Below are 15,671 nucleotides of genomic sequence, written 5' to 3'. Positions count from 1 at the left end.
GAACTCTCATAACTATACCCACTCTACTACAGTGAAGTGTGTATGAACCGCTCATAGCTATACTCACTCTACTGCTGTCACACCCGAAGACCTGAGTGTTCCCCGTTTCCTTGGCAACCGAGTCACTTCCGGGTTTTCGTCCGTCTCCATGGTTCCCTGTCTCCGCCCCTTTATCCCCAGCTGTTCCTAGTTTGTCCCTAATTGTGGTCTAATTTATTTCGATCTCTTCCTATTCGGTGTTCTCTCGTCGCTTCGCTTCGTTTAGGTTTCTCTTCCCCTGTTTATGTACGTGTTGTCTGGCTTTCCTTTTTAGTTTTAATTATGTTTGTCTTCGTTTTTGTTGGTCAATCATACGTAGCCCAGTTCTGTGTATTCCCACTAGTTCTAGTTACAGAACTCATCGTTATTCTTCGTTAGTCTTCCCTCAGTGTTTACGCCCTTTACCCAGTTCCCGTACTCACCTTGTTAACCTGCTATTCTTATGTTAACCTGTTGTTGTAGGGTTTTTTTTGTGCTGGTCTGTTTATTAAACCTTTTTACTTATTTATTTTATTCAATCCTGTTCATAATGACATCCTCAGTTAATTCCGTTCCTCATTACATCCAAGGCACTGGCACTTCGCAAGTGTGTTAGCTTATCACCTCTGCTACGTTACAACTGCAGTGACGTGTTTCTGAACCCTCATAACTATCCCCACTCTGCTACAGTGACGTGTTATAAACCCCTCACAACTCTTCCCACTCCACTGAGAAATACTGAAAAATACATACTGAATTCAAGTTCTAATTTATTTTTGCAAATTTGCCAAGTTTCTCCTTCTGAGGCGAATACAAAAACAGCATAAAAGAGAATGACAGATACCATCTTTAAATGGTAGAGTTAGTATTACACACAACACACTCTACCTCATTTAAGATATTAAAATTATAATGATACAGGATACAGGGCCAAGATCAGTAACAGAAAAGAGCCTGTATAATTTGACACAAAATTAGCTAGGCTGTGGGCTAGTGATTGAAGGAAACTATTGACTGATGAAACAGGTTGGTTTCACAAACCAGGCTTATGTAAGGTGAACAATGTAAGAATCAAGCCCTTCCAGTAGAAATATCTTTCTCTCAGCCAGCTGAGAAACCAAAATTCATAAAATTCCATTCAAGTAGACCTATGTGATGCCCAGTTAATACATGTGAGAGATTTTTATGTCACTTCAAATCAAATCCCATGATAAAATTCTTCAAATAAGACTTCTTCAAATGAATACATTCTTGTGTGTGATGCAGAGTAGAATACCATGGTTGGCAGCTGTGGGACAATTGTCACACCTCCTTCATTGTAATTTTCTCTCCCAGTGAGCCTTGATGCTAGAATTTTAGCAATGAATAGGGTATGAATTATTATCCTTAGTAGAGAACAAGAATGCTAATGATGAAAAAGCAAATGGACACCAAGTAACATTATGAAACAGCAATGAAACAAATGAAATGCTGAATGGGATGGGGTTGTCTTTGTTAATGGCACAATACCATAACTGGTCAACTGTACTGAGTGCATGTTATTGATATGAATCCCTAATGCTGTGAGATGGGAGACAACATGAAAAATTGCATACAGCAGAAATGCTGTCCAAGACAACTTTCTCCACCCAAATTAGTTTGCTAAGAACTCAAAAAATATATATATATTTTTTTTTCATATATTCAGCTTATATTCTTTATGGAAAAGCCTCAGAATTTACAAGTCCCAGTGTGTATTACCCAAACATACTGCTGTCTACTGCGAGAACAAAGGTCATGTCAAGTGCAAGATTTTAAATAACTCAAATAAGCTCTGAAAGTTGTTGTTTTTTTTTGTTGTTTTTTTTAAAGCACCATTCTCCATTTAGGTCCATTCTCCATTAGGGTCTGTTAATTTGGGTCAGTTTCATAACTGGGTTCTTAGTTTGTGCACATGATTGTGTGACTGCATGAGGTGAGGGCCTGCATAAACATGTATACACATGCAGCATGCCATCCTTGATTTAAAACCATGAATTAAAATTAACAAAATGCAGTAGTGGAATAAAAATGGAATACTGAGACCCAAGGACTCTCTCTGATGAGTAGCTCTGGATCATTCCTACTATAATGGCTTAGTGTCCTAGAAAAAAGTCTGAAATGGAACCTGCCCTTTTTATGATATCACAAAGGCACCAAAGAAAACAGCTGCAGAATTCAGTAAACTAGATAGCAGTCCCTTTCATGCCCGCTTCTCACTGTTAAATTAGTTTTCTAGAAAAAGAAAAAAAGTTACTTAACACTACTGTTACTTCAAGATTAGTGTGTTAAGTAAGCAGCAGGTTTGGTAGCAGCCACCGTGCATTAGCATATCCCGCGCTGCTCAAGACACGCTGCGCTGTGCCTCATCCAGGGCCGAGTACTCGTTCAGGAACTTGATATGAAAATCGTGCACTTTCTCCAGCAGAACCTTCAGCTTCTCAGCAGAGGGCAGGATGGTCATTCTAAAACACAAACACATCCATGAGGCAGGCAGGGAAAAAAGTAATGAGGAATGCAAATTACATTTTTCCATTCAGATTTTTAGGTTTTTCCTTTAAGAAAATACAACCAGAATGTTTGTGGAAAAAAGAAAATTTCTTAAAAGTTAACATAAAATTTAAAATACATTAAAGGCATTTTAATATAGGCCTAAATTATATTTGGTTGGAGGATTGAGGGAGGAAAGAAAAAGAAGTGATACACAGATGAAGATACACAGATGCAGGGCTCAACAATAACGACTGCCCAAATGCAAGTAAAACGTGACATCAGGACAGCAGCACTAAAATCAGTTGTTGGACCTGTTCATGTTGGGGTGGGGGGGGGCGCAGCTTGTTAATGTAGCTGATGCTAAACTCAATTCACTTGAATATTTAACCCCTCGTCACTCAAAAAATGGTCTCATCCATTCACACATCCAGTCAAAAACAAATCAATTATAGTATTTGTTAACAAACTGCTTCAGATTGAGGTGTAGAGGAAAATGGCAAAACACGTTTACAAAGCAAAGCGAGTCCACAGATGAATTGCTTCATGGGTCAATTTCGACCTAACAAGGAAGAAAAAAATGTTGCCTTTTTTTCAGAACTACAAATTTTAGAAATTGCTCAACAAATCTGTCACAACGTGTATAGCAGCGAAAAAGCCAGTAGCACATTTGGATCACTGGACATGTGCGTACGTCAGAGGAACAGTGAAGACAATTCCAAGATGACCAAGATAGTCACAACAGCATATCACAGGGTTAAAGAGAAAGATGTTTGTTATGAAACCTTTGCTTATTTATAACAAAAAGAAAATGTGAAAGCATATTGTGAGAATGTAAATTTTTAAAAGAATAAATAACCTAAGTGTATTAGCATGTGTGTGCTTATTTATGTGTAAATTACACTTTAAAAGTGCAAAGATTTTTTCAGGACAGTAGAAATGTGGGGTAAGTGAACTGGGGTTGGGACAGTGAATTTTATGGTCACTTGCCCGAGACATGCTGGAAAAAAAGTTGACGTTGAACCCTGCTGGGCCTTTCAGACAGTAGTTCCCTGATTCGATCCTGGGAAAACTATGTCTTGCACAAGTCTGTTTTCTCTAAGCCTGATGCAGCTCATGAAGGGTTTGACATTTAGCTGTTCAATAAGCAGGTGTGTGCAGAGCATGCTGTACTAGAGACAGCTGTTGTGTACCACTGGTTGTCAGCTTGAACTGGGAGCAAACTCACCTGAAATGGTAGCTGCCCTCCCTCTGGCCGAAGCCACTGCCCGGGACTACGCAGATACCAGTCTCCTCCAGGAGCCGAAGGCAGTACATCATGTCCGGCTGCATTCCGAGGGCCTGCACGCAGCCATTGGAGTAACTCAGTAAACAGCATAGCACAGGCTCGTAGGCAGAGACAGGGACCCAAGTCAGAGTGCTGGAGTCAGCAAGATTTATTAAAACAGGCTGCAGTGTAGTACTGTAGCTGACTAGCAGGTACAAAACAGAAAGAAAAGAAGTGTTTTTTGTTTGTTTTTCAAACAAGTCTCTGTGACATGAACTGTGTTTGCTCTGTGTGGCTGCTTTAGCTCTTCCAGGAGTGAGAGTGATGAACTGTAGAGGAATTAAGCAAACAACTACAGCACAGCAGTATAGAATAAACCATAACCACAGCACAGCAAAGCTGAGACTGCAGGCACCTTCTCATCACTCTGGAAAGCAGCAGCTTGAAACAGCTGTTAAAGTGGCCCATGAGCTCTGAGGTGAAGTGGGCGGTGACCCGTGCGAGGTGAAGCAGGCAGTGGCCTGTGTGAGGTGAAGCGGGTGGGGCAGGATGTACTTGCGCCTCCTCCACTGCTCTGGGCGGGATGAAGATGCGGGGGAAGGCGTACATGGCGCCCTGCACTGGGTTGCATTTGATCCCAGGCACAGCGTTGAGGATGTGCTCCGTCAGCTTGGCTTTATCTGCAAGTGCTCCCAGCACGAGGCCCTTCTCCTGCAAACACACGCCGGACGAGTGACGGGAAAAGAGCATGAATTATACTAATGGAGGTGGAGAGTGCACACATGCACACACAAACATGCACATGCATGTGTACGTGCACATACAGACACTTATCTTTTTCCATCTCCCTGTAGAGAAGCTTCTGCTCTTCACCTTGCTGTCTGTTTCATGAAGACCTCCAACCCTAACTCTAACCCCTAACCCTAACCCCACCCCAACCTTTCAAATACAAACCCTATCAATCATCAGCACGGAGTCTGTACATGTCTTCAGGGCTTCCACACCAACCCACTGACCTTGTAGAACTGGCCGTGAGAGGGTTCGTCAGGCTGTGGAGGGTTCACGATCACATCCATGGCAGCTTGGCCGGTCACCGGTGGACAGAGTCTCACTGACAGCATTTTCACCAGTTGGGACTTGACCTCCGGATCAAGGTTAACGATCTCCATGAAGCCTCCTCTGAACCCACACCTGTGGAGCAGAGGTGTGAGTTGGTCATCAGGTGTAGGACGTTATAACATGGGCAGAGGTGTGAGTTGGTCATCACGTATAGTACATTAATATGAGCAGAGGTGAGCAATACCATTAAGGAACTCAAAAGCACACAAAAACACAACTGTTACACAAATTTACAACTGATAAATTCCAAAGATGCTCATTACCGTTGAAACTGGGCCTTTCTAGAAGTCACTGTTACCACAGAGAGCAAGTTAATAGCAAGAACTTTTCATCTAATTGAATAGTTTTCCAAATACAACCAAGCTTGCTCTTTCACGTTTTATGAACTCTCATTACCAGTGCAAATAATATATAATGTAATAAAATGCTACATTTGGCAAACCTAATTGAAAGACTAGAGAGTGGTGCTGATGAGTTGTGCCCATTCACTTAATGGATTTAAATTTTAATTAAAAGCAGAACTTTGTCCCATTGAACTGCTGCTGTATATAAAAAACTTATGTAAATAAACTTGCCTAGTGCTGTTTTAATGTAAAGACTTTAATGTTTTTAATGTGAAAACATTTAGTCCTGAGTTGACCTTTTCACTGAGACAGCAGAACTGCAGTAGGACATCCTGTTTCTGCACCTCAGCATTCTAGAATCTCATTTGACCTCCATACACACACACACAGACACACAGACACTGTGCGTCGTCATTTCCACATTTCCAAACACAAGTGATATCCTGTGCAAGCTATTGTGCCACTAAAGAGATCTTTATTTTTCTGTGAATCTATTTCAGTTTAAAAACAGGGTGGTTGAAGGGGAGAGGGTGTTTGGAGGGTGGAATTTCAGACACACGCTGACTCAGAGCAACACTTACTCTCCTGTGTAGCCTTTGGACGAGGAATGGAAAGAAGCCAGCTCCACACTGTTAAAGTATTCCGGCCCCATCTCATACAGCACCTTCTTAAACGAGTGGAACTGGCAGTCCGGGGCGTACACATTATCCTGATACACCTGCAGGACACAAACGCATTAACTAAAATGGATGACGATACACCTGCAGTTGCAGGACACGCATTAACACAAAGAGGTCTGGGTGGAAAAGGAAACAAAAAGAGGAAATAATATGCACAAACAGGAATATTTAGGAAATTAATGCTGCAAGAAAGTAAATCTCTCAGTGTGGTAAATTTCAGATTACTTAAAAGGAATAAAATATCCACAAATGGCATACAAAAAGCTAAATAAGAGAAACACTCTTTTCAATAAAAAATGTTAAGCTTATTGCCAACAATATTCATCAAGTTTTACTTCTTAAAAGGCATTTTGTGCTGTGTGTTATCACAAAGGGAGATGCATTTAGAATTTTTGAGTTTAAAACATCAGGAGAATTCCCCATGTTTGCTCCAGTGTTGAACCTGGAGTGACACAAAACTGTCTGCTGTCATACTGTTACACACACACCAAAGTAAACAGCTGTCACCTGCCTTTTTCTGTCAAACAGCAATGACCCAAATGTTACACAAGTGAAAACTGAGCCTTCATCTGTTAAATCGTTTAGATTGGAGCGAGCCTTTAGCCAATCATCTCAAGGTCTTTTCTACTTCTAAGGTTTTTAAAGCCTTAGGAAATCACCCTTATCACCCTAGTGGGAGATTTAAAAGGTTCGCACTCAAGTCTGAGGAAGCACCAAAGGAAAAAGCAGATGCTTAATGAACTGGGAAGAACGAGAGGATTCTTTTCCTCTTGGTCAGTGACTGTGGACCTCACGTAGAATGGGCATTACCTCGTCAGCCATGACAAAGAGATTCTCCTCGTAGGCGAAGTGCAAGACGTCCTTGATGCACTTCTTGCTCTGGACTTGACCTGCCAAGATGGAATACATAAGCAGGGGCAGAGAAACAGACTTGCATTCAGTACAGAAGTCATGTACAGTGTAACTTCACAATGAGTGTTCAGCGCTGAGGCTGAGGGAGAATGGTGCTCTTGTACCTGTGGGGTTTCCAGGGTTGATGATGCAGAGGACCCGGGGCTGGCAGTGCTCCTTGGCAGTCTGGTACGCTCTGTGCAGCTCGTGCACATCCAAGGCCCAGCAGTTGTCCTCGTCCAGGTAGTAGTTGACCTGCACAGCGTCCATCTCTGCGATGGCAGCTGAGTAGAGTGGGTACTGGGGGATAGGGATCATCACACCTGTGCGTGCATGAGCCTGGCCTGACACCAGGAGTCGAAGGATGCTCTGATAAAGAAACAACAAACAACTCTCGTGTTAACACACAGTCACTTCCCAACTAGTTTCTTGCTGTGGTAAGTTCTAGAAAGGGTAAGCATATTCTATGTTCAGGTTTATGTTCATCTGTTCGGGTTTAATGGAAAACATTTGTGCTGACTCGGTGATTGTTACCACAGGGCCATCCCTCTTCTATGGGTCTAATGGTAACACATTTCAACACTTTCCCATTGCAGGCTGGGTTAGGGTTAGGGTGTTTGGGTCTGACTTGTATCAGTCTGGGGGTAATGTAATTGGTTTCAGATCAAGGCTTGCCTTTCCTTTAAATGACCAGGCCACACTGAACTAACTGGGCCCTCAAGTCAAACCCAACGTGCTGAACCGTCCCATAACTACACATACCACAATGCCATCGCTGGCCCCAGTGGTGAGAAAGATGTTTTCCCAGTTTGCTGGCACCCCTTGGTCTCTCTGCTCGATGTAGGCAGCGATGTCCTGGCGGATGCAGTCCACCCCTTTACTGGCACTGTATGACCCTGAAGGGGAAGAATGTGTTGGCACACAGAGGAAAGGATTGAAAACACATAAAAGTAAAAAACTAGGCCAACAATGTTTCAGCACTGGTGCACAAAACATCCCCTCTCTCACATGTTCGAACAAACACCCACAAACAAACACGTACACTCACTCACCGATGCTTTGTCCTCCGCAGCTCTGCAGGATTCGCCGTGCTCGCCACTTTGCATCCTTGGGGAAACTGGGACTGTCCAGGAGCTCAGGGAAGGTGCAAAGAGCCACTACCTGCAGACAGACACACAAATGGACGTGTGTGTGTGTGTGGGGGGGGGGGGGGGGTGGCGGCACGTTCTACAGTACTGAACACCTCTCTCACACTCACACACAGACACAAACCTAAACCTTTCTAATACACAACACTTCACTTACACATACACAGCTAAACATCTCCAGTACTGAACACATCTACATTTATGGCATTTAGCTGACGCTTTTAACCAAAGCAACTTACAATTATGTCTGAGTACAACTTGAGCAACTGAGGTTTAAGGGCCTTGCTCAGGGACCCAACAGTGGCAACCTGGCAGTGGTGGGGCTTGAACCTCACTCACACGGGTAAAGAACTGGACACCTCACTAATGCACAGTAAAAGTACATTAACACTGAACAGCTCACATGTGCACACACAGCTAAACTAATTCAGTATAGATAAATTGTACATATTTGCAAAAATGTAGTTTTTAAATGTACAATTAAACCTCTCTTGGTGTGTTTGATTCCAAACTGTGGATTCTCTATATGCACGCACGCACACACATAGATAGATAGATAGAAAAGCTCAAAGGAAGCTAGTTAGCCAGACACAAATTATTTCCAGCACACGACTGAAAACAATTTAATCCTCTTGTAGTAACAAGCATAACATTTGTGTTGAACATGGGTTGGTAGTGTCATTGTTGAACAAGATCGTTAGCTATCAGAGGAACAGGTCAGTAGTGTCATCATAGCAACTGCTCATTTCAGACCCATCATGATTAAAATTCAAAGAAAAGCAATGAGGTATTGCAACAAATTTCAAAGGAATTAATGCCATATAATGAATATATGGACCATATCATCATTATTGCTCCTGGAGTACCCGTCTTGTATAATTTTGTCTTCCTGTTACAACTCTAGCCCTAGGAAATCAGGACCTCCTTTCGCTTAAAACTTTAACAACTGCCTGCACCCACACCTGAGCCCCATGCTCACAAAGTTTCTGTTTATTTGGTTAATTTATTTGAGCTTAAGCTGAGTTCATCTTCAACCAGGAGCTACTAGGAACTGACAGCTTAGAAGAAAAATTATACATGCATTAAAAAATGAAATATTTACGGTAATTGTTATAACTAATTACGGACTCAATAATCAAATTATTTGTACAGCCCTTTTAGAGAATCTACTAAATATTCTCTCCTATTCACGAGTTCATTTGGCTTTTTGGTTCTGAGTTATAAAAAATATTATAATACTATTATGTTTTGAAGAATGTAAAATGACATTTTATAAAAAACAGTGGATTTTTCACAGCATTTTAAGTTAATCTTTAAACATTGGAAAATGTGCTATTTTAGTGTATATTTTGGTGTATTTTACTGCGGGAACTTCAGAAACTCCACATTTTTCACCGTTACATAATAACATTTGTTTGGTTTGGGGCAAATATTGACAACTTTGGCTTCCTCTTTACCAACAACTTCATGTGGCTAGCTACCAAAACATTGTATTTGGTTTATCACAGTTTCTGTTTGATTGTTAGAGAGAGAGAGAGAGAGAGAGAGAGAGAGAGAGAGAGAGAGAGAGAGAGAGAGAGAGAGAGAGAGAGAGAGAGAGAGAGAGAGAGAGAGAGAGAGAGAGAGAGAGAGAGAGAGAGAGAGAGAGAGAGAGAGAGAGAGAGAGAGCAAACACCCTCACTCAGAATTGCAGTGAAGTACACAAGGCTTCAGAGAAACACCTTTTGTCCTGAGGTCCTAAATCAGCTGTCAAGCAAAGTGCTTTTGAAGTTCTACGAGGTGAACCTAGCTTATGTTAAAAAAGGTAGATCTTTATATACATCTCAGTGGGGTGTAGCCAGACATAGTCAGCAATGACCAACCACTTTATTCAAGAACACATTTGACTAAAACTCTCTAAACAAGTCAACTGTAGTAACATTGTCATATCTGTATAAAAGTAAGGGAAGCTCCCCAAAATGCTGAAGAGGCTTTTCATAATCATCTCTTTTTATTCTACTGTTTATTTACTTAATACAATCCTGCCCAGCACTCCATGATTATAACACAGTTTTCCAGGCGATCAGACTTAAGGAAGCTCTTCATCTGGTTGCTAGCGTGTAGTTTACTCTGGCCTGGTCGAGCTGTGAACTTAAACATCCTTCATAAATTTGAGAGTTGAGCATAATGAATGAAACAGGCCCATCAGACATCACATTTCAATAAAGAACCAAGGCCAAAACATGAGTGGAAACCAAATTCCTTTATCCAAGCCAAAACATCAGTCTGATCCCAGGACACCTGCAGTAGCTCTGAACATGGAGTTAACACCAAGTCACTAATTGACTACAGGTGCTGGGATTCTGCTATAATAACTGTTTAGAGGTTTTATGGGCTCTAAACAAGTCACCCTCACCTGTCTGAGGAATGTGATTGGCTGTTGTCCCATGGCATGTGCATCCCCAATGTTGGCTTTGATGACCTCAGTGAAGGGTTTCTTGCCCCCCTGTCATAACACACAGAGAGAGAGGGAGTTTATCAATAAACATGTAAACACAAGTTAGCGTGCTGTTCCAATAGTTGTATGAACAATTAAGTTTATATAAACAAAATTTGAAGAGGGTTTGCTGTGGACAAAACAAGACAAATTATGGTCAAATTACTGACTACACCTAAATTATTAACTTTAACTGTATAACAGAACACTGATAGAACTGCTAATTTAATGTCATCATGTGACACTATGGTATACACACCACATTCCATAGTATGGAATGGAAGCTTCGGATATTTGGTCATGCCATATGTAATAAATAGTTTAAACTATTTATTAATTTGAGTATTAAACTTGGTTAATTACTTCAGTATGTTTAATAGACTGATTTGGTTTCAGTGGGCTTATAAACTAATAAATTAATTTAAAATCATACATGCTAGACCCCAGATGCAACATTTAGAACTATACAAACTTTGGCATTACACTGACACATGCTTATATTCTAGTGCGTCACCAATTTCATATCTTTGTATTAATGTCTTAAAAATACTCAAATCATTTAAATTTTTGTTTAAATAAAAGTTTGGGGTTTTTTTTACATTGAAGATTTATTTACTGTAAAATACCTTATCACAAATTCCCCAGAAACACTGCGAAAGAACTGTCTTAAAGGACCAATATGTAATGATGTCAAGATTTAAATGGCAACTGCAGTTTCCAAATTCCAAAAATATTGCAGTGTCTGGCCCCACCTTTCCTTCCCAGATTTGACATTCACACGGGTTGCCAGGTTGAGGACACTGAACCTCCACGAACAAGCGAAAGACGAGTCCAACATTAAACTGGTACAATGGCAAGTGACCACGAGTCCTACACTGTAAGTTAATCAGCTAATGTATGTTTGCAATGTTTTGTAAATTATAAAGCAGGTTGTGGATTTATTGTAACTGTCAATGTCAGCTAGATGCATGACTGGCTATGTACAGTCACTTTCAGTTATTAAACACTAATTAAAACATCTAGTCTTAATCATCATGAGATTTCCATTTACAGGTCAATTTTGAACCTGTCCTTCATTACCAAAATTCTAGAAAAAGCAGTTTAATTGCAACAATGCACCTATTTGCTGACAAATTATGCCCATGAACCTGGATTTAGACCACATCACAGCACTGAAACTGTGATAACAAAGGTTAATATTAATGATCTTTTAATATCTTCTGATAAATGATGCATCACTTTTCATATGTTTTTATGTCTTGTGTTTGATACTTTATACTAGTTTCTTACTTGATATGCTGGAAACACTCATTGGCATTAAAAGAAAGGCACTCTGCTAGTCTACCTTTTATTTGACTGACAGCTATCAATTTGTCCTTGTACATAATGACTGCTTTGAGATTTCAAAAATAAAATATGTTGTTCCACAAGGGTCAGTTCTGGGCCCCTTATTATTCTCATTAAAGTGAAGTGGACTTCAGTGTTCCATCAGGCAAAATGAAAAATGATGAGGTAATAAACATACAAAAATACTTCAAAAGTAGAAGCCTAATGCTCTTCCTGCAGTCCAGTGACTTCATTTATAAAGTGCCTCACTAGTGTCAAATGAGGCCATAATTTACTGAGTCACTTTACAGTCAAAAAAAAAAGAAGTTTGTCCTATTTCTGTCATGCTGATTGTTACAGAAGCATTAAACAGCCCTGACCCAGCCACTCCTACAGTGTGACAGCAGTTAACAATCATTTGTTATGACTGACAAACTCTTTTGAACATTCATTCCTTTGAACATTCGTTCACCTCTCATTAAAACACAAAAGCACACAGAGGCGAACAGCTCTCCTGCTGGGGTTTCTCTGCCTCTTTGTTTACCAAGACACACATGCCATCACAGGAAGTGCAAGAGGGGCATATGCGGTGGAATTTAATGCAGGATAAGAAAAAAAATATTCCTAGTATTCTGCTCACAGATATTCTGTCACCGGGGAACAAAATAGATGAGCTGATCATTCAGATCAAGGTTTCGGCATGACATTGAGAGCTGCTATGTACTTGCGATACGGACAAAACGGCAAATATATGATCACAATATTTGTTTTTCTGTCTTGGTTTATACCAACCAATGACACATTTGCAGGTCATCTTAATCCATACTTCATTGCTTTTCATATATCCAAGCCACTTCCATACATTTTTGTCAACACTCATCAGCTTAAGAGAATATCGTGAGTTCCCATTTACTTTTATGCCACTCCCTGGTTCCACTCGTTTTTTCCTAATTTTCAGATCTTTATTCAGCGATGGTAGTGCAAACAATGCTTTACAGCAGGAAACAGGCAAGTTCTGAAACTGATTGGCTGGCTGTTGTTGCATTTATTTTTACTGTGATAGACCATCACGTCTATGCTTATCGAGTAAAAATCTCAAAGGCTTATCATTATCGGCCTAAATTTTAATCGCGATCCTCTTTGGAGATTGTTTTATCGCCCAGCACTATGTCCTGCCCTGCTTGGGTCAAATCTGATCACACCTCCATTCTTCTCCTGCCTGCATACAGACAAAGACTTAAACAAGAAAACCAGTTCTCTGATCAGTCCATCAATGGAGGGAGGAAGCCATCTTCACACTTCAGGACTGCTCTGAAGCCACAGACTGGTGAATATTTTGTGATGCAGCTGGTAGCGGTATCAGTGAGTACATTGACTCAGTCATGGGCTACATCAGTAAATGCACTGATGACACTGTCCCAAAAAATCTGAGACAATTTCCCAATCAGAAACCCTGGATTCATGATGAGGTTTGAGCCAAACTAAGAGCTAGGGCCACAGCCTACAGCTTTTGCTGACCTGGCAGCCTACAGGAAAGCCAGGTATGACTTTCAAAGAACCATCAGGCTAGCCAAAAGTGACTACAGAGACAGAGTGAAATTTAACTACTTTGATGCCGATCTCAGATGTATGTGGCTCGGACTTCGTGTGATCACAGACTACAAAGGAGGTTGGAACTGTGATTGGGGGTTTGTCCTCCTAACTTGCAGATGAGATAAATGCACATTATGCTCGGTTTGAGGCAAACACCCCCCTGCAGCTCACAGTAGATCAGGAGAGCCGTGCCCTAACCATTTGCGTTTTAGGTGGTCAAATCCTTCAAGGCAGTTAAAGCAACCTCATAGCATTCAAAGCCAGCTAGCTGAGGCATAAACATGGGTAACAAGTTCAGCATCTTGTTTGGAATGTAAACAGGTTTGTCCTGTCAGTCTTGTGCTTGAAGTGAAGAGGGTAATGAACACATACTTGTATTCCACAAAACCTATATTCAGACAGACGAGGGGTTATAGATTTGACTGACCAACTTTATCGACACTTCACTGGTTGTTCTTATGCAGCTTCTCAATGCTGGTCCATGCACAAGCGATTATTTTCCTTCGCCCATCTGTCGTGCCTAGTTTGGTTCCAAGCACAAAATGAACAGCTCGGCTTTTCTTAAGTACATCTCAGTGGCGGTGGATTCAGCATGCAGACGAAAACATCAGCTTTCTGCCCATCAGCTTTAGCCACTGCTAGAGGCTAAATATAGCTGGCTAAACTAACGCCAAGCATTTATGAAATGCAGTTTGCTTCACACTGATGACCCAAGACACTGCGCATACCAATATGCATTTTTAATAATATTAATATGATTTTGGCCTGTCGAAAACGTATTGCGTATGATATCCTAAAGAGCGTTATGCTATTGCATAGGGAACTGGAATGACTCAATTTTCTGATGCAATTGGAGACATCTCAGGTTCTGGTTAATTAAAGCCATGGCGTGTTCGTGTCAGGCAAAACCTACCAAAGCAGAACGAACAGGGACTATATTTCACGCATAATGTAGAATATAGCAGCAATAGCACCTTGGAGTTAAAATAGGCCAGATTACATTTAAAGACAGACTAAAACAGAATGCAATCACCTCTTGCAAGTATCTTTCGATCTCCCCGGCTTTAATGACGATGGGTCCTCTTACTGCATACTCCACTGCTTTAACCTGCGGGTTCAGCGTCTCCATTGTTAGCGTCTTTTCTCGGATTTGACCATTGCCCACAGTTGCTGCCACAGTTGCTTCAGACGTGCTATAACGCTTTAGTCCATAAGGACCGTCTATAGATGCTTCTTGAGATTTGCGTCGTACACCGACGCGACATGGTGATTTCTTCGGTGATGTCTTCACGGATGTCCGCGGTAAAGCGGGACATTGGTCAAACGCTCCAGATATCAACGACCGATTGGCAAGGGACTGTAATCTGTGCATATCCAAATCTGTACGGTGATGAAGTGGTAAGTGACGAGCTACCGAGGCTGTTCAGAAGATGAATGTCTCTATGTCTCTACTAAAGAGTGGGAGATGCCCACTGTATTCAGTGCCGAAATGATGCGCACAGCGCACCAACAGAAGAGGCTGAACGGAGATTCTCTATTAGCTAAATCTCAGGATTCTTAACCGACAAAGGACTAGAATGTACTTGTCGAGGCAGTAAAACCGTCTGGTATTGTAGCTAGAACACAAGTATGATGTACAAGTCATCAGCTCCACATCCTCAACTAACCGGGTACAGCACACCCGCCAATATTGTTTCATAAGATCACCCGAAGCGTCTACATTTTCGCATAGGTTGATGGGTATTGTAGTACTCATACTTTCGTAATGCCATTCTGATCTAACTCCCTGGAGTCGTAAGAACTACAAAACCCACAGGAAATATCTCCTCCGCGTTAAGCGAATGGAGTTTAGGCGTCACAGTCGAGCGGTATTTCATCATCTGAAACTGAGGCTTTACCATATTTACCATCATATTTGTATATAATAAAAGGGTTAGGTGGCACGGTGGAGCAAACCTAGAAATATACCACATGAGTTCATATTTGTATATAATAAAAGGGGTTACGTGACAGACTTGAAAATCACATTTTGGCCAAGAACACAAAGGGGCTCTGTGTGTTTTCTACATTAAAACAATCTGGTTGGCTGAATATATTATACGAAAAAGCAGTTCAGTAAAATGTAATAGTTTTATGTCAAGAGTGCACAGTTTTTATGGCTCCGTTGCGAAGAGAGATGTGAAAGATCGCATCAAAACGAATACCAATGAAACTCTGCCATCTTGCGTACAAATAGGTTAAAGACTTGGATCTAAATATGATTTTGCCAATCTTGTAGTTTAAGATAGAAAAACAATGCTA

General features: G+C 41.1%; 1 protein-coding gene across 1 annotated transcript; it reads right to left on the bottom strand.

Annotated features, from left to right (window-relative positions):
* Positions 1 to 768: 768 nt before the first annotated feature.
* gpt2 (glutamic pyruvate transaminase (alanine aminotransferase) 2) lies at positions 769 to 15,043 on the bottom strand. Its single transcript, XM_027028287.2, has 11 exons — positions 14,404 to 15,043; positions 10,371 to 10,460; positions 7,880 to 7,988; positions 7,590 to 7,723; positions 6,953 to 7,196; positions 6,747 to 6,826; positions 5,838 to 5,974; positions 4,810 to 4,984; positions 4,349 to 4,504; positions 3,755 to 3,867; positions 769 to 2,501 (listed from the first exon to the last, which is right to left on the bottom strand). Exons 1-11 carry the CDS (start codon positions 14,740 to 14,742, stop codon positions 2,381 to 2,383), a joined length of 1,698 nt encoding a protein of 565 aa, XP_026884088.2. The 5' UTR covers positions 14,743 to 15,043; the 3' UTR covers positions 769 to 2,380.
* Positions 15,044 to 15,671: the final 628 nt, after the last annotated feature.

Source organism: Electrophorus electricus, chromosome 21 (assembly GCF_013358815.1).
Source record: "Electrophorus electricus isolate fEleEle1 chromosome 21, fEleEle1.pri, whole genome shotgun sequence".
NCBI lineage: Eukaryota > Metazoa > Chordata > Actinopteri > Gymnotiformes > Gymnotidae > Electrophorus > Electrophorus electricus.
Note: the sequence above shows the minus strand (reverse complement) of the source record. Positions and strands in the feature narration are given on the sequence as shown.